Source organism: Misgurnus anguillicaudatus, chromosome 3 (genome assembly GCF_027580225.2).
Source record: "Misgurnus anguillicaudatus chromosome 3, ASM2758022v2, whole genome shotgun sequence".
Lineage (NCBI taxonomy): Eukaryota > Metazoa > Chordata > Actinopteri > Cypriniformes > Cobitidae > Misgurnus > Misgurnus anguillicaudatus.
Window position 1 is genome coordinate 49,062,924 of NC_073339.2, and position 18,841 is coordinate 49,081,764.

Here is an 18,841-nt window from a genome sequence, read left to right on the forward strand (position 1 = left end):
AGGGTTAGATTGAGTCTAAAGATATTGTGATTTATATAAATACTTAATGTATGTAAAAATGTAAAATGTTATTGTAGATGTTTTTTTGCACTAATTGTAGTTTCAAAAAAGAAAAAGAGAGAAAAAAAAACACACAATGGATCAAACAGACATTTATTTTGAGTTCAGCATATAAAAATGTCTTTTGTATGTAAAAAGAATGAGTTCATGATGTGCCGGCAAATATTCAACAGAGGAAATACAAAATCTCAGATTTTTGACTGAGATTAAACTCTTCATCAAATCTAGATGTGAATTACTCCTCAATAACGCAACAAGTCAAACTGTTAAAATAAAACAACAAACTGTTACGTCTTCCAAAAGTTAGGATTTTGCACCATCCGTCTTTGAAAATTTTCATACCTGAGAAAACACAAACATCTAAGAAACATTTGCATTAATAAAACAGTTGTATCACTGTATTACTGTACAGACAGACACCTCACCATTTGAGGATGGAGCTGGCAGGAACATACATCTCTGAAGGGTTAGGCGTCATTTGTGCTTGTGTCAGTGCAAAAGAAGAAGTAAAGTTGTACAAGCTCTCCAACATCTTCTGTGTAAACTGTGGACATTAAGGACTTTCATCAATGACGTGACCGTATCTCAACAATTAACAAACCGTTTGTGGGTTTGCAGATGCAGGAGATTGACCAGCAGCCTAATTTACACTTCATGACACTTCTTACTAGAAAACATCAGGCTTACTTTTTTGTATTTGTAAAGCAACAACGGTTGTCCCCATTGTGTCGTTCAAACAGACAGCATTAACAGCACGCATAACGCTCACTGCCCATAGAAAATCAATAAAAAAAGCGTCTGCAACTGCCATAAAAGCGCTTGGTGTGATCGTTTGGTAAGTCACTTCTGTATTGGCTTTATCAGAGAGATCGGAAATGATGTAACTTTGCCACTGTTGGCAAGAGTAAGGGGCTGATCACACCAAACGCATTTATGGCAGTTCCAGGCACCTTTTTGAATGATATTCTATGGGCAGGGAGCGTTTGCGGGCTGTTTATGTGCGCCGAGTGCCTTGCGTTTTTTGCCGCCAGCCGCAGCATGCACTTTTGAAGGAGCGCTGAGAAGCGCCCGACGTTATTCGCGTCTTTCCATTGTCCAATCGGGCCTTACGTTGTGGTGAGGGAAGTTTACAGTTGCTTTGAAGAACCGTAATCCACTCGCTCACTCTCTCCTGCGTGTTTCTGCACCTCTCATCCTCAAACAAGGTCAGAGCAAGCGCCCTCTTTTTAAAGTTTCTGCTAATATGACAGTTAACAGCAAAAGTGCTTACGCTTCAATATTTGATTGAAGACAGCTGACTCGTTGGTTGCCTAGCAATAGAAAAAGCCGTGTCGCACTGCTCTTTTTAAAAAAAGGCAGTGCGTCATGCCTTGCGTTTAAAGTGCGTTTGGTGGGTATCGGCCCCTAAGAAGACTGGGCACAACATGAATCTTTGCTTGAAGTATCACCTGTAGACCTGTTTGAGTCGTGACTCACTTGGATCTTTCACCCGGATCTTTAAATTAACTCACGAGTCGCGAGTCTCTAGTATCATTAACCCGGATCAATTGAGTCCTACTACAATTCAATGTTAAACAATAAACAGCGCCACCACACACACAAAACTCTTGCAACATTATTGATGAGACTTCGCTCGCTCTACAGATCCACTCGTAACTGGCCGATATGCGCGAGAACTGACCCGAGATTTTCACTCAGAGCCGGAAACCCTGCAAACTCGAGAGACCTGCTGATCCGCTTGAGCCGTGAACTGACCCGAGATTCTCACTCATATTGCGGACTCGAGAGACATGCGAATCTGTAATGTTTCCGGCTCTGACTCGAGAATCTCTCAAGTCTCAGCTCGTAACCGGCTGATCTGGGCGAACCGTCTCTCGAGTCAGAGCCGGAAACATTGCAGATTCACAGATCTGCGGAAACATTGCAGACACGAGACTCTCCGGCTCTGAGCCATTGTCTTTAACCATAACATTATAGGAAGACTCACCATTTTAGATGTGGTATCGAAGTTTATGAAAAATAAACCCCTTTTCCATGTTTTTAAACTTGACTTAAACATTTTTATAGATTGTATTTCTGGATTAAAGGGTAAATCAGCATCAAAATGTACGTAATACTTAACTGATTTAATGTAATTAATTTAACTGATAAATAAAAATAAGAAATATATTTCAGATGTGGTATTTTTTAGCCTGCCATGTTACCGGCTTTACTATGACAGCAGTTTTCTGCAGTGTTTCAGATCCACGGTCTGCGAGTGTGCAATGCTTCCGGCTCTGAGAATCTCGAGTCGCGCGGATCGGCCGGTTACAAGTGGGTCTGTACTGAGTTTCCTTGGTGATTTAGCAATACTGACTCAAGTGACTCACACAACCCGGATCACTTTAGTGAGTGACTCACAATAACCCGGATCCTTAAAAGGAGTCGAGTTTGCCAGGCCTAATCACCTGTGTCTCTACACATGAACTCAAGCACTGAGAACATTGACAGATTACAAGTTGCCCATAGATGGCTGCACTGTGGTGCCAACCTCCACGGTTAAGAATTTAGGTGTGATGTTCGACAGCAGTTTATCCTTCGACAGCCATATCTCCAATGTCTGCCGCACAGCATTCTTCCACCTTAGAAATATCTCAAAAATACGCCATATGTTGTCTGCATCAGATGCAGAGAAGCTTATCCACGCTTTTATGACCTCTAGAATAGACTATTGTAACTCGTTACTCGGAGGATGCCATGCAAAACAGGTCAACAAGCTTCAGCTAGTTCAAAACGCTTCTGCAAGAGTTCTTACTCGAACTAAGAAGTATGACCGCATAAGCCCAATTCTGGCATCTTTACACTGGCTACCAGTTAAATATCGTATACAATTTAAAATATTACTAATCACCTAAAGCCTTAAATGGCCTAGCACCCTCATATCTTAGAGAATTATTATCAGAATACAATCCATCACGTGCATTGCGGTCATAAAATTCTGGCCTCTTAATTATCCCTAAAATATCAAAAGTGTCTAAAGGTGGCAGATCCTTTTCCTACTTAGCCCCTAAGCTCTGGAATGATTTACCAACCGACGTCCGAAAATCAGAGACAGTAGATAACTTTAAATCTAGACTTAAAACTTTTCTCTTTAACAAGGCTTTCAAATAGTTGTTTTAACAATGGTACTTATCTCCTAATAGCTAGCTTGTACAACCTTATAAATAAATAAATTAATGAATAAATTAAAACCTTTTTTTCGTCAACACTTCAAAGCATGGTAAATCTCATTAATACTCTTTAGTAGTATGCTGAAACTTTGAATTGGTTTTCGATTGAGTCTTAACTGCCAAATATGGCCGGCTTGCAATTTTGGCCTTTTCCCATGACCTTATAATAGTATGTAATACAGAACCATTTGCCACTGTACGTTAGTATTAACGACGGCAGTGGGGCCTCTGGCCTTAGTCAAACGAGTTCTGTTTCCGTTTCTAAAATCATCAACTATATGTAATACACTTAACCAGTAATAGTTAGCCTGTCCGGAACCGAGCTGACTAAAACCACATTACTGTGTGACACTTGTTTTCTATGTGAACGGCCCCTACGCTAATAAGATTTTGTTTCTCTCTCCCTGTCTCATCCTTGATCCCGAGGACGAGACAAACAGATCCAGTTCCGGTACATGTGAAAGTCGGCACACAACTGATCTACTAGCTGTTCTTCATCGTGATGTCCAGCTGATGCCTGTATATATATATATATAACTCCCAAGGGTTTTTTCCTCCTATGACTTTTTTACTTCCCCGGCTAAAATTCCGGGGTTTTTTTCTCCTAGGGGGTTTTTCAACCCGGGGAGGCAGCCTTTTTGGGCTTAACTTCTATACGTTACATTAGTAATACGTTTGCTTATAATGTGGATTTATAGCCGTAGCAAATTTAACTGCTTGTGCTACCGTTTATTATGTTGTGCTATCTGTCGATTTTCTGTGCTTTTCACTGCATCTATTATGTAAAGCTGCTTTGATACAATTACCAAATTGTGAAAAGCGCTATATAAATAAAATTGAATTGAATTGAATTTGTGTACACAGAGTTTACAAAAAAGAAAGGTTTTGAACAACTGACTTTGGCTGTTTTGGTGTCCGCTTGGCACCATCTTGCCAATCAAGATGTATCGATCTCCAAATGAGATGTAAGGATGGAAGAGAGTAAAGATCGATAGCTCCTAAAGCATAGTTCCATATAAATGCACGGATAATTAATCGACCTTGTAGTTGAAAAAGGAGCCTCATATGAGATTCATTCATTCGCATGCGGAAATCGATTCTTTATGTCTGGCAAAGATGGCGAGAGGACACCAAAAGAGCCAAAGTCAGTTGTTCAAAACCTTTCTTTTTAGTAAACTCTGTGTACACAAACAATGTTTTCAATGCCCGCGTTCATGTGTAGAGATCCAGGTGATACTTTGAGCAAAGCTTCATGCTGTGTCGCACCTCCTTAGTGTTGTAAAAATAGTGCTAGTTTGGTAGAGCAGACAGCGGCTGGAAGAACGCATCAGGGATCGAGTAGGCAACACACCCTAACCAAGATATTTTTATAAAGTAGCGTTTCTTTTCATGACAGTCGAGGTGCGAAATGTTGTCTTTCGTAGCCCTTTACTGTATCTGTACGAATCGTAGACAGTAAAATATAAGAAATCTGTAAATTGTAGCAAGCTACACAATGTTTGTGAGTACTCGGTAGGTACTCAAGATGGCGTCAGTAAGCTGGAAAAAGAGCGGATGACTTAAAAGGTCACATGACTGATATTGATGTATAGCAGGTGTAAATGAGCTCTTACATGTTCTCCAGATAAACACTGAAAAATCTTCACAATTCCAAACAGAGACCTAACCCTAAAAGCTTTAAGATGGCTGATATTTGTCAGGGTTTACCTGAGTAAATGAGTCCACTGTGGAAACGGTTGCGTTTGACACTGGTGTCTGTTGTGCCAGCGAATCCAAAGCTTCCACAGAGACTCCGATCTGAGCCATGGACGAGACCTGAGGAACATCCATCATTCCAAACGGATGAGCTCCACCTTCACCTGATAAACAACAACAATAAAACAAAGCACTACAACACTTAAATTCCCTGTGAACAACTTCATATCCAGCAGCTTACCAGCTTTCAGACCAGAGATCTTGAATATGGCACTGGGCTTCTCGTTAGTTATAAAGCCTAACAGCTGCCACACCTGACCGACACAAGGGTCTGGGAAAGAGAAGTAGACAGCACCACCCATACCGGCCGGGAAAGGGCTCGTGCCCAACATGAAGACCACCACATGATTCACGTGCTCGTAGTCCGGCAGATTAAAGACGAATTTATCGGTGGCGATTTGCTGCACGTCTGTTTGAACCTGGTGTATGAAACCACGCTTTTAAAACACTACACACACATCACATCACGACGACGAGCCATCTCTCCCCGATTACATCAAACAATCCCACACAACACTTTACTTATATAAAGCACGTGCTAAGAAATTAACCGTGTTACTCCCATACATTGAAATCCCATAACTTACATGTCACCAAAACTAGATTCTTATTTTTTTAATCTAAAGCGCTGTGATAAATATTGACATGAATCTGAATGACTTTTACAACAAACGCGTAAATAATCTGAAAATGTTTTCGATGTAAATATGAATGTATTCACCAGTCTGCCAGCGACGAGACATCCGAACATCGTTACAAAAAATGAACCGCCGTAAATAATAAAGTGAGATTAACTCATATACCCACAGCTGCATATAAAGATCTTCAGTGCTAGAAACTTCTGAAAGATCGACCTCTGACCCCGGCAGCAAAACAACGGAAGTCCTCGACCTCTGAACCCGGAAAAAAAACACAACAGCGCCTTCTTTGATTTGACCAGCGCGGGACGCTCGTGACGTGTTTCTTCTGGTGGCACGGTAACCATTTATGCAGCTAGTAAGCACAGACAGTAACGAAACAACGTTCCTGCAGGACTAAGGTGCTATAAACACAACACAGACCTATTGAACACTAATAGTGTAACACTTTAGTTCCACAACACACCTGTCTGTCATTTTAAGTCATACTAAATGAATTTCCATCGCATTTTGAAGTATCGCATCAGAAACGAGTGATGGAAATGACACATTTCTAATCCCTTAATTCGGAAGAAAGTTTTTACACTTCCTTGAGGTGGTTTTTGACTTATGCGACAGAGAGTAAATGCGAACAGTTGGAGATGGAGACGCAAGCGAACATTAAACCCACGTGACCGATGTCTCGCTGTTTCCACTGTCGTTGTCTTCACCATATGGGACTCTGCGTCGTCGTAATGTCCTTGCTGCATCAAAACTTCTGCATTTCTTCTTCTGTGCACAGCATTCTGTTGGCAATTACAAGCTGCACTGCTAGTAATATAGGTGTGTTCGACTTCATGCGGCGCCACAAGAACCGACAGCCGAATGACGTCAACGCACCGCTAGAACGATTAGAGAAACTAATTTAATTGTCTAATTTCGTCTCACTCTCGCGGTACTTCGACGTCATCCGACTGTCGGCTCCTGCGGCGCCGCACGAAGTCGAACACACCTTTTAACTTGCCCAATCTTCAAACTACCGCGAGAGGTTTTTGACCTCTTCACATTTCGCTCTCGCGCAAGGGCATCGAGATTTTAGCGCCGACCAAATTTACATTTCCTACTGACGAGTTGTTTTACACATCAACGCTTATCCAAACATCATCGGACTTTCACACAAAAACACAGATGTGGTAATAGGTAAAGAACTGAAAACTATCTGCGTGAAAGTTTGTTGGTTTTAACGTAATAGCTATATAAACATTAAACATGAAGTAGAGAGAGAAATGGCATAGAAAAATAGATTTTATTATCGTCAAACATTACAACTACTAAAAAAGACAACACAAAAGCTGAGGTGAACAAACTCAAAAGCCAAAGGACAACAAAATCTGCTAAGCAATCTAGTGAGACTAGTTATATTTCAGCGGAGTCGGTCCCAGCGCCATATTGATGCATCATCACACACGGCGATGAGAATACTGCTGTCCCTGCTGAAACTCGTCTGTCTGATGGCCGATGTGCATTTAGGAACCGTGAGCGTGGTACACCTGAGGTGAAAACGTCAACAGGTAAATACATCCAGCACCTCCCACATTTACATCATAATGTTCATAATGTGACCTTACTTCGCTTTATGAGGATCTTCCACTTCCAGGTCCCAAACATAGAGTTTCCCCACCTGATTCCCCAGAGCCAACATCTGAAAAAGTAAAAACAAAAAGGTATTTTTCACACACTATTAATTCACACAACTGCTCTACAAATAACATCTACACACTATGGGGTGGTTTCCCAGACATGGATTAGCTTAAACCAGGACTAGGCCTTAGTTTAATTAGGAAATTAATAGGGATGCTCCGATCAGGATTTTTGCAGGCCGATACCGATCACCGATTTGTTGTCTTTGTGATCGGCCGATACCAATGCCGATACCGATTTTTCAAGCTGATATGCAAGCTCTTTGATGACTGTAACTTTTAACATTTTTTCTAGATAAAGTAATACCACAGATGTTGCCTTTGTTATATTACTTGCAGTAATTAGGTATATTATTGTTTAAATAGAGAATCAAATTAATTAGCACAACAAATATTTCTTCTGCAAAGGGAAATTTAATATGCCTTTAAAAAGCCTTATGTCTGTAAAATCTAATGAAAATAAAACACTTCACAGTCTTTACTGTATGAATTAAATATACACGCATTCGTATGAAGTACAACAGTTCTTTAGTGAAGAGCAGAGAGTGATTTTAATGAGAGATGAATTAGGTTACTGTAGCTTTAAGACTTGACAGAGATCGCTCTGTTCACGTGCACTGATGACAGGCTGCTGTGTGTGCGCACGGCGGGTGTATGCAGACGAGAGCAGCTGTGAGGAAAATTAAAGTTTAAACCAGGGGTCTTCAACTAAAATTGGTGGAGGTCCAGTAAATGAACCCTCTGCACCAGCCGAGGTCCGGACAATTGTGTACTGCACGTAAAAACATAAATTGACCGCTTTCGCCAGACTAAAGAAATTAGTGTAAATATTTGTTTTATTGAACAAATTTTAGTGTTATCAAGTATATTGAATAATGTTTTTTCATATGTATAAGCATACATAATCCTTCACAAAATGGATTTCATGTTAATGCTGTTCTGTTACTGTATGTCCTTTCAGTTGCTTTGGTACAAAATATCTAAATTTATCCAGTAACAATGTCTGACAAAAATATGAAGGGAACAGTGCAAAATGCAGTCATCTCTAAATCTTCAAAACACACATTCATTTCCACATAACAACTTAAAAGGAAAACTAAAGTGCTCTTTTCTGCTAAACTGAGATTAACAATCACAATCAATGAAGACAAACCTCTCTGGCTTAATCAAATCATATCACATGTTACCTTCATTCTCATTTATTGTCTGTACTTAACTAAATGTAATGTTGAACACTCTCTTCTGTGCTTCAAGTTGCACTGGTAAAAGATCATCATCAATATCAGTCCGAAACACAAACAGACAAATAGTAAACTGCCAGTGTTGAAAAAATGAAAAAGTGCAGGAAAACATTTCTCTCTTAATTTGTACTGTTCCTTCAAGTCTATACAAATGTAAATAAGCTCAAAAGACGAAAGAATAAAAAGTTCTAGTTAAAAAAAAACTATGTCCATTGATCATTCTTGACATGTATTCACTTTTGATAATGTTAAGTGTTGAGAATGCTGACTCGCAACTATACGTTGAGCCAAAAATGCAGCATCCACGCACTCCTTTACTATTTTCCCATCTGTAAAGGGCTTGTTATGCTTTCCTAAAATCCACTGTATTTACAGTGAACACTCATAGATGGCTCGATGACGCATAGCTTGTTGTTGGGCAATGAGTGAGTGAGAGAGGACCCGTGTGGGTCGCTCATACTGGGCTTTTAGTTCATTTATTTTTCGCACCCTTACTTCGGACTGCTGAGGGTAAGTTTCTTCAAGTGTCTGTTTAGTTTCGTAATGGTATTTAATGTCCCCACTTTTGACAACCGCAACAGACTCGCTAGCAAGATGAAGCTCTCTGCTTTCTTCCCTGCACACCTGTCTGTGACTGTTCGCGGCTTCGCGCTGGCTCCGCACTCGAAACCTGTGTCGATGTAGGACCCATATAGCGCTACTGGGCTGACTATATATGTGCCTGATATAAATAGGATTTTATAATAACGTTAAATAGCGTTTGCGATTTATGTATTTTATTGTGTTAAAAGTCTTAGCGGTCCGGATGGACGCATCTCGCGGTCCGGATTCGGACCGGGGTCCGCCAGTTGGGGACCCCTGGTTTAAACCCTCAAAACTTTAAAACGCATGCAAATAATAAACTTTTGACATGAGGATGCAATGTCCGCGATAGATATGTGTTGTATACGCTGTTTGATGGGGATGTGAAGACGGGTCGCGCTGTTAGGACCGGACCGCGTCCTCATAGAAAATACACATATATCTGTAAAGGCAAAGAGAGAAATGCAAATCTGCACGTCGCGCATGAGCCACGGGTTATAAAAATGCTCTCACTGCGTAAAAATGGTCTCTAACTGCAGCCGCATTGAGGAGCCATATGATTACAAAAGTAAACAGAAAGATCGGTTCACGAGATCGGCAAATTTAACAAGGACCGATCGAGTCATTTAATGCCGTTATCGGCCGATACCGATCTCTGGCCGATTGATCGGAGCATCCCTAGAAATTAACATTACTGGCGTGCATTTTGAGGCAAAATAAAGGGCACTGATGTATTTTAAGATATGTCAGTGCAAGTTGTTTTCAATTTGGACAGCTCTTACATTTATTTTAGTCTAGGATTAGTCTAATCCCTGTCTGGGAAACTGCCCCAAAAAGTCTAATTTATAATTCATCAGTGCAGTTAAAGAAAGTCTTTATCGTACCTTTTGCCAGAAGTCCATAGAGAAGCGCATGTACCAAATGTCACACTGGCTGTAATCAAAGCGGCCGAGAATCGTCACGTTGGACTCGTTTGCTTTGATGCGGTCAATGTCCTCTTCCATTTTCCCAGGTTTCCAACACACAATTGCATTCTCACACGACTACAAGTTGGGACAACACAAAAAGAAAACTCAGTAAAACATTTTATCACTAATAATGTCACTATGAGACTAATAATGAGTAGGGGTGGCATGGTTCACAAAACCCTCGGTTCGGTTCGTATCACGGTTCTATGGCCACGGTTCTCGGTTCAGTACGGTTCTTGTTGTTATTTTTTTAACACTCCAGAAATATATTATCTTATTAATGTATTAATTATCCATAATTTAGGATACAGTATTAAAAAAAGTTATATCATGTAATCATGCACAAACTGAATTTGACTTTAAGCACATTATTGGGAACATCCCTGAGGAAAGCCAGGCGAGATTTTGACACAACGAGAGGGAAGACATTGATGATTTCAACATGCTTTTCATTTATTTGGCATTATTTGGCGGGCAGACTTCTTTTTCTCTCCCTCTTGCCATTTCTACACGTAACATGACCGGCAGCACTCACTCTCCACACCAGTCACCTCTTCTTTCGCGCTATTCGCGAAAGGAAAACACGCTGTCTGAGGTCACATACAGGGCACGAGGCTACATACATTGCGCATGCCATGAACCGTTGAACCGTACGACACACACGCGCTCCGAACCGAGACAAGCGAACCGAACGGTTCAGATTTTTTTCATGAACCGTGCCACCCCTAATAATGAGTATCTTGGCTGACAAAACAGAAAACACAGAAGCTTTGACAAAGAAAGTGCATCTCATCTGCCTAGTCGCTTACTTCCTCTGTTTTAAGTTCCAGCTCAGTTAGACGTAATAAAGCCCGATCACGAGCAGAAATCCTGATGTGTGGGGGGAACCCCCGAGGACAAACGCGCACGCTCTTGAGATTATCACGTGAAACGAAACAATATCCAATCAGAAAGTGAGATGATGGAAGATGGAGCAGTCATGGCCCAGCACAAAGTGAGGTTGATGCAAAGTGAACGCTGTCTTTCATGACTTCATCCAAACCCTTCACTTTTTTCTTGAGTTTCTGTGAAAATCATTCCTAACACTATCAGTAGCCTCTTTCACACAATAATTCTGGTAAATTACCATGAATTTACCAGTAAATACAAAAATGTGCTGTTCACACATGCAGTGACGTTCCGTCTTTTTACCAGTAAGATATCATTCACACATCAGTATCAAAATACCAGTAAACTCGGAGAGAAAGCAGAAGTTACCTGTGGTGTATTTGTACACAATGGCGGGTTATGACTAATATCGTTGGTCCGTATTTTGTTGTTTTCACATCTGTGGCAAACGGTGGCGAAGTTGCTCGTGACCAAACAACATTGCGTAGGCGACGTCAAACGGAACCTTAGCTTCACCGAGGGTTATTAACGACGTCGGCAATTTGGAAAATAGATGGTAAGCTGTTTTAAACAACTTTGAAGAAATGTGGATGTTAACTTCAGTTGTGCTCGACTTTAAAGCAGCATGGGTATGGAAACAGTGCGGGGGTAAACGCGTCATCTGTGTAAAAACGTTCTGATTGGCCCGATCTGTCAGCACGGTCTGACGTCGTCCGTTCTAAATGCCGGTAATCCTATATTTTTCGTTCACATATAGCGCTTACCGGTAAATTACCTAACCTCCTGTCTTACTGGTAAATTGGGAGCACTGATTTACCGGAAAGGTTCTGTTCACACATGACACGTTAACTGGTATTTACCAGTAAATTACCAGTAAAGACGGTATGTGTGAAAGGGACTATTGAAATGTCTTCCTGCATATCATCCGCCACGCTTACTCTGAAGTCTCGCGAGATTTCCTGTGTTCAAAGTCGAGACTCTGGCTGAAAATCTGTTCGTGTATGGTGTGCTGTCTTTGACACATCATGCCACACCACACACTATAGGAGCAAAATGGTTAAATCTAGGATTTTTATCCTCATGTTTGTGGCCCATCACATTTTGAAAATCTTATAAGATGTAAAAATTCTTTTGGTGTGTAGCCAGCACATAAGCTTGGTTTCCCACAAGGTTTTTGCTCCATTTATTCATCATTGGAGTTTTGGTTTCTTGCCACTGTCGTCTTGTTGGCTTGCTAAATGGGAGACTGCTGCTGTTAATGTTAACCTAGTCTCGCGTAGCCAGACCTTCAATACTGAAGGTCTGGTGTTTTTCGCTGCTTTTTCTGGACAAAGCCCGCCCACGAGCTGTTTGACAGACATGTCAAACAACCAATCACAGGTTGTTTCGTCTAGCGTCACGTTTCGACTCCCCACAATAACGAGCCGGCTGGCAACAAGTCAGTTATTGAAATAACCTGCCAACTGAATAGCATCTAAATAAACAACATTACTCACCATAGAACAACGGTGTGCACTTCATCAACAGCCACACCAATAACACGCTCCCGTTAAACGTCTGTTTGAAGCATATCTCTCCACTTTTTAACACATACAAGCAATTCAGGACACCAAACATTTTGACTCCACTAACTGCCTCAAGCAAAACTCGTGGACGTCTTTTAGAGAGTCGATGCCGCAAACTTTGCATATTTGTGAGAATTCAATGTTAAGCTGATCATGATAACTGCTCATTCTTATCCACGTGGACACGACTGATTCTCTTCCTCAATGGAATGTCAGAGCTTTGTTTTCCAGGGACTGAAACTAATCGCGACACTCGCGTCTCCTGGAAATCCAGTTTATTATCCTAATGTTAACCTAGCATAGGGTTCATCAATTCTGACTACAATCTTGTAGACTTTTCTCGCCACTTTTATTCAGTATGTAACGCTAAGGCATATTTACACCAAATTCTCAATCTCCATGTTCCTCTCTCATCACTTGCAAACATAGAATTTATAATGAGAGTATTGGCATGAATCAAATTCATAACAGATTAATGCGTGTTGTGCAAATTGTTCTTGGCTTTATTAAAGCAGTCAAAAGTACCTTTGAGAGAATCAAATCTCCGAGCCAGCGGACACAATCCACATAGTTCCTGTGGATGTCTCGCGTGGAAAAGTCTGGAAAGTGAATCTTTTGAGACACAAAAGGCCTGTTAGTTTTGCTTGGATTATACTCATAAGAACCACGTATTGCTTTCTGCATCCGCTCAGAGTTTATTCTCCACAGCTTGAGCGAGTGATCCATGCCACATGACATAATCTTATCACCGAGAAGGTCAAAATCCTACAAACACAACATGAATATTTACAGAGATAACTTTATAGTGTTTACTAATGTTGATGTCATTTTTTTGATCAAGCATGTTCACAAAACACTGAATATTAGGGCTGTTTGATATATTTGGGGAATACGTCTTGTTTTTTCCCAGCAGGAAACAGGATGAGACTATAGCGTCTATATCGATATATGGTGTGATATGATCCTCGTACTTTGCAAGTGAAGCTCTGTCAATAATGTACACTGAGTTCAGATGTAAGCCGTCCAACCGGCACACATGTTGTGCAGCTGTATAGTTTCAAACAGAGAGGAAAACCCTGTTTTTGAATTTTATTTTCATCATGAAGGTGATTGCGCCATGATCTCACACAACACAAGATGTAAACAAAGTTTTGGTGATCCTCAAAGCCCCTTTATTTAACTCACCGCGCTCAAGACCTCATCACGGTGACCCTCAACACCTCCAAATATGGCCACCAGAGTATCTGTCTGGATGTTCCACAGGCGCAGAGCGTGATCTGACAAATACACAATCCAGATGTTATGACAACAAACAGAAACACAACTCATATCTAAACACAATCTCTCAGTGAGGTTTTTACCTTTACTAACTGACAGCAGAAGGTTCGGATCTCGGGGATGAAACTTGAGTTCGTTGATTGCGTTACCGTGGCCGACGTAATGCTGCAAGTGTGATGACGACAACATTGTGTATAAGATTGCACAAATTCAGAAATGAATGTTTCTTCATGTAGATCAGGGGTGTCAAACTCAATTCATCGCATCAGCATAATGGTTGCTCTCAAAGGACGGCCGGATTTGTAAGACTATATGAATGTTTTAACTCTTTTACTCCATTGCATAATTACCTCTACAATCGATTTCTTAAGGTCTTTCCTGGATCAAAATTGGTTTTCAGTGGTGGCAGATGAACATGTTCCCATATGAACAGACCGCCCAAAGAACTATTTTAAAAATGTTAAAATTAAAGACAAAGTGTGGATAAGAGTTTTACAACCTCATTCAGATTATATATGGCCATGTATTAATCGGACATTGATATTACCCATCGCTCTTAATGTCAGAATTAAGCTGAAGTTTATTTTACTGATTGACAAGACGTCTCATGAGATAAACTATATATTAACAATAAACTAAATACTTACAATAAAATATTTGTAAGCTTTCATGGGCCACATAAAATGAGGGTTGGGCTGGATATGGCCGGTGGGCGTTGAGTTTGACACCCCTGATATAGATTAACCGGTACAGCATGGCACTAACTAATGCCCATCATATAAAATGTCTATCAAATGCATACAGGTGAATGGAGGCGACTCTGTGGCTTGCAGACTTACTTTGACGCACTGCATGGTGATGTGATTAATGATGCGAATGATACCGCGCGAACCGGCCACAGCCAGCAGCGGGTGACTGGTGCTCGTGTCAAAGGTCCAAGCGCAAGTGTAAAAGTTTTCATCTGCCTAAAGAGCACAATAATCAAGGTAATAACAAGACAAAATAGTATCAAAAACATTTAACTGAACTTAAAGTTCACCCCCAAAAAAAGGGGCATATGTTTAGCCATCCATACACAAAACTTTAAGTTTTTAGCGAAACACAGTCAGAGTTAAAGGGCACCACATTTACAAGGTTTTTGGACATAAATGCGTGTTGGCAGTTTGTGAAGACAACCACCCTACAAAGAAAAAAACACCCTCTCTTTTTAATCACTATTACACCAATACAGTCTCATTAGAGATGCTGTTTTGATTCTCTTGTTAATGTGATGTCACACTGATAAAGCACCACCCACAGCCCTGACCTGCATTACTATAGTTTCTGCCTCCAGAGAGTTGTATGCTGTTCACCATATGGGCATTTCCATACAAATGTCAACCAAAGTTTTTAACCATACTGGAATCTCAGATGTCAATATTTAGTTTAAAGCATTTTAAACAGTATTTTTCATAGTTTATTAAGTGAAAATTTCAGAATCGCCACTCCCATGACAGAGAAATGTTAAGGTTCAGAAGAACATTGTTTATTCCTCATAAATGTGCATACAAAATTTAAAATAAAATAAATATCCCTTCTCCATTTGTTAGGCATTATTGTTTCTGGTTTGAGCATTTTAACCAGCGTGACAAAAACCCATTAGATGACATTTAATAAGTGTATGGATTGATTTTTGATGTACAGATGTGCTTTTTGGAGCTTTAACAGATGGGCACTGTCCAGTGACATCATAAATGTGTTGAAAAGAGCCAGGATATGATTTAAAATAACTTTATATACACCTAGTATAACTTACAGGTGAATAAAATATGCAGTAGCGCCTCACTGCAGAACACGACACCCAGGGGCGGGTTGGATCCGAATCCAGAGAATCTCTTCCCACTGCATTTTGATTGGTCAGCAGTTTTACATCAAGACACGTCATACACTTGTTGTTGCGCTGCCATTTAGTCGTAACTAAATTAAGTTATTCTTTTGACAGAAAAACAAACTTTACTTAGACTACAATGAAAGTAGTGCCTTTATGGTGAAATGTAACATTTTGGGTACTACAAGTAATCTTACCATGCGCAGTTTAATACCTATGAATGTATACAATATAAACATGCTGGACTTTGAACTTCCTTTAACGTGTCTTTGCTTACAGGTTTTCCTCGCAGAAGGTTTACTTTTCTTACAAATGTGCTAATCAAAGATTTTAAATAATGTTTTTTATATTAGAATATAAAAATAGCTGTGTAATAAGTGGGATAATGTACAGCCAAATGGGTCGCAAATAAATCCCTTTAGTGATATCACACTGTCTGGAACGTGTCCCTTACACATAACTGTGATCATTACTTACTAAATTATGAATCTTTTTCAACTTTAATGAAACGTAGAGTTAAATTGATAAGAGCAAATGTTGGCGACCACGAGTTGCAACTAATTGCAGGCTGAAACAACACGAGTATAGTGGTTCATTTGGCGGAGCAAAGTATATAAAGTGGGTGGAGTTTGATCTAGATTCAATCTCTCCCCCTGGATGTCATGTTCTTTAAGTGAGGACCACCTCAGAATATGGGCAAATCTGTTTATTTTAAGGTGAACTATTTCTCTTAGATACCTCAGGAGTTTAAAAGAACACATACGTTTGATAAAGGATACATCTGCATCTACATATGACTGCAGGAGACGAATCTCTCCTTGAGAATGACACTCGTATAAAGTGACCTGCAAGAACGAGACAAAACCATAAGACCCAAACACTGACGTCTGCATGAACATGAAGTAGTTTATGATGTAAGGAATGGAAAAAGTCATCCGGTGCGCTAGACAACAGAGAATCTGCAGAGGTTCTTAACTTACTCTGTTGCTGCCGACGGTGGCAAACACAAGCGGATCTCCTTCCTTGCTGTGCCAATTAAACTGAACACCAAACAAAGGCTGCCCGTGATCCTCCTGCGTGTCACACCATACATCACCATCAAATGCACTTTCACACTTTACACAAACAAACAAACAAACAGAGTAACACTTCTTACCCTTAAACTGTTGACACACTTGAAGGAATACTTGCATTTCTTGGACTTCCACTTGCCCTTGCCCCAACTCTTTCTGCCCGGGGCATTAGCAGTGTTTGTTGGGGTATCTGGCCGCTCTGTGTTGGTGCCACTTTCAATACTGACGGCATCATCCTGAGAACACGGACACGAGCAGATCTCTCTTATTAAACTTTTATTAAAGTCACTAAACAACAGCACATGACGTCACTTCAGAGCCACAAACAGCCTTCATCGTCATCATCATCATCATCTTATGAAATACTGAGGGTAAGAAATTAAACCATCTCAAAAAAACACACTGAGAAGATTAAACGGGATTTAAATCATAATTATAATAACCAAGCAGTGAAACTGATGGTTAATGAAAAATATTCGCGAAAAGACAAAGAGAAACTTCATTCACGTGCAGCTTCACGTCCACACCAAACAAACAGATTCAGCGCTAACATCAACTTACGTTTTCATCTCCAGACAGATCGGGGTTGCTGTTTTCATCACTGCTTAATTTCTGTTTTTTATTACTCGGCATCTCGTTTCCCGCCTCGGCGTGAGATTCAGACATCTTCCTCCTCATCTTCCTCTAACTGTGCCACACTGCCAAAAAGCAAAACGTGTGCTCCTCGTGACACACTGCTGCAAAACTCGACTGCTGCTATAGCACCGAGCGACACCAGAGGGAGACATTTCACAATCTCAAGTACATCTCAAGCCTCTTCAGGATCCGAGCTTTTCAAAAACTATTTTCAATTGAAAGGAACTTTTTTTTTGCAATATCGCCAAACCATTATACAACCATTATAAAACAAGAAACATACAATAATACAATAGTAACAAACATTTAGGTGGAATTAAGCTGCTGGGTGATGGATGAAGCAAAGAAAGTCAAATATAATAGAGTCAGAGGATAATATAGAAAAATAAACATTTCAAGTTTACGGTCATGTCTTTCATTTTTTGCATTAGACAGAGGACATAAAAAATAAGCAGTAATAATTCAGGAACAAAATAACTTTTAATGCTCACATTGCACATGTACAATCATTGCAAAATACACTTCCTTACTCCACCCATGACTTATGTATTAAAGTATCAATTACTTTTTTATTCATACATAACATTTACAAATGTACATTTACACATGAGAGGTAAAATTAAAGTAGGCTACTGTACAAGATCAGGGTTGTAGATGTTGTGTTTAACTGATAAATGAATTTAACAGCAGCTGATGGGTGTCTGTCTTCCCCCAGTAACATCTTCATTTCATCTGATTCTGAAGAGCTGTCAAGTGTTTATATTTACCACAGACATTTAAACAACATCATGTTCATAATGAACACAGATTAGCTCTTCTACTTTTTATCATTGCTGCTGTTTAATCTTATGTCTTACTGTGTTTACTAGTAAATATGGGTTTCTAATGGTTAAAATGTGTAAATCTCCTTTGATTGCATTCAGTTATTTTGCTGTTTTTGGGATAAAGAACATCGTGTTTAAAACAGCCACATCTAAAAATGAACCAACAATTAATTGAAAATCCCAAATCCTCTTTCATTTGCACAAGTTTCATTTGTTCTGCGATGTCACTGACAGTGGAGATTCCCAAAAGCACAGCGATCAAAGGTCAAAGTGTTTGACAATAAGCCATTTTTACTCATGAACAGAATAAAAAAGTTAAAACTCTGAAATAAATGCTGAAAATCTGAACGCAGTGTGTTGGTCCCACGTGTACTTCCTTCTTTTTGAAACAAAGTTGTTCATAACATCTCATAATAAACCATCAAATTCTGATGTAAAAAGTTACAAACAATGTCGTCTTTTACAACAGCAATATAAAATCCTGAAAACTGTTCAGACGGTTTATACTCCTGTGTAAATGTCTCATCGTCTTTGTTACCTTAAACAAAATGAAATGTTTGGTTTTGTGTGTGTGTGCA

The 18,841-nt window shown here is 39.9% G+C and overlaps 2 protein-coding genes and 1 long non-coding RNA gene across 4 annotated transcripts; all 3 read right to left on the minus strand.

The window, feature by feature from the left end:
• Positions 1-137: 137 nt before the first annotated feature.
• Positions 138-5,984, minus strand: hikeshi (heat shock protein nuclear import factor hikeshi). 2 transcript variants are annotated; one of them, XM_055206357.2, is made up of 5 exons: positions 5,832-5,984; positions 5,206-5,443; positions 4,977-5,128; positions 486-604; positions 138-402 (listed from the first exon to the last, which is right to left on the minus strand). In XM_055206357.2, exons 2-5 carry the CDS (start codon positions 5,354-5,356, stop codon positions 348-350), a joined length of 477 nt encoding a protein of 158 aa, XP_055062332.1. In that variant the 5' UTR covers positions 5,357-5,443; positions 5,832-5,984; the 3' UTR covers positions 138-347. The 2 variants fall into 2 exon arrangements, with proteins under 2 accessions (XP_055062332.1, XP_055062331.1); XM_055206356.2 differs by having other exon boundaries at positions 5,746-5,903.
• Positions 2,185-3,130, minus strand: LOC141363545 (uncharacterized). The gene is made up of 2 exons (XR_012369068.1): positions 2,669-3,130; positions 2,185-2,635 (listed from the first exon to the last, which is right to left on the minus strand). It is a non-coding gene; the product is annotated as an uncharacterized lncRNA (long non-coding RNA).
• A 944-nt stretch (positions 5,985-6,928) lies between the features above and the next one.
• Positions 6,929-17,540, minus strand: eed (embryonic ectoderm development). The gene is made up of 11 exons (XM_073866335.1): positions 17,365-17,540; positions 16,887-17,039; positions 16,711-16,803; positions 16,510-16,575; positions 14,703-14,828; positions 13,947-14,028; positions 13,771-13,862; positions 13,111-13,350; positions 10,049-10,207; positions 7,270-7,343; positions 6,929-7,191 (listed from the first exon to the last, which is right to left on the minus strand). Exons 1-11 carry the CDS (start codon positions 17,479-17,481, stop codon positions 7,065-7,067), a joined length of 1,329 nt encoding a protein of 442 aa, XP_073722436.1. The 5' UTR covers positions 17,482-17,540; the 3' UTR covers positions 6,929-7,064.
• Positions 17,541-18,841: the final 1,301 nt, after the last annotated feature.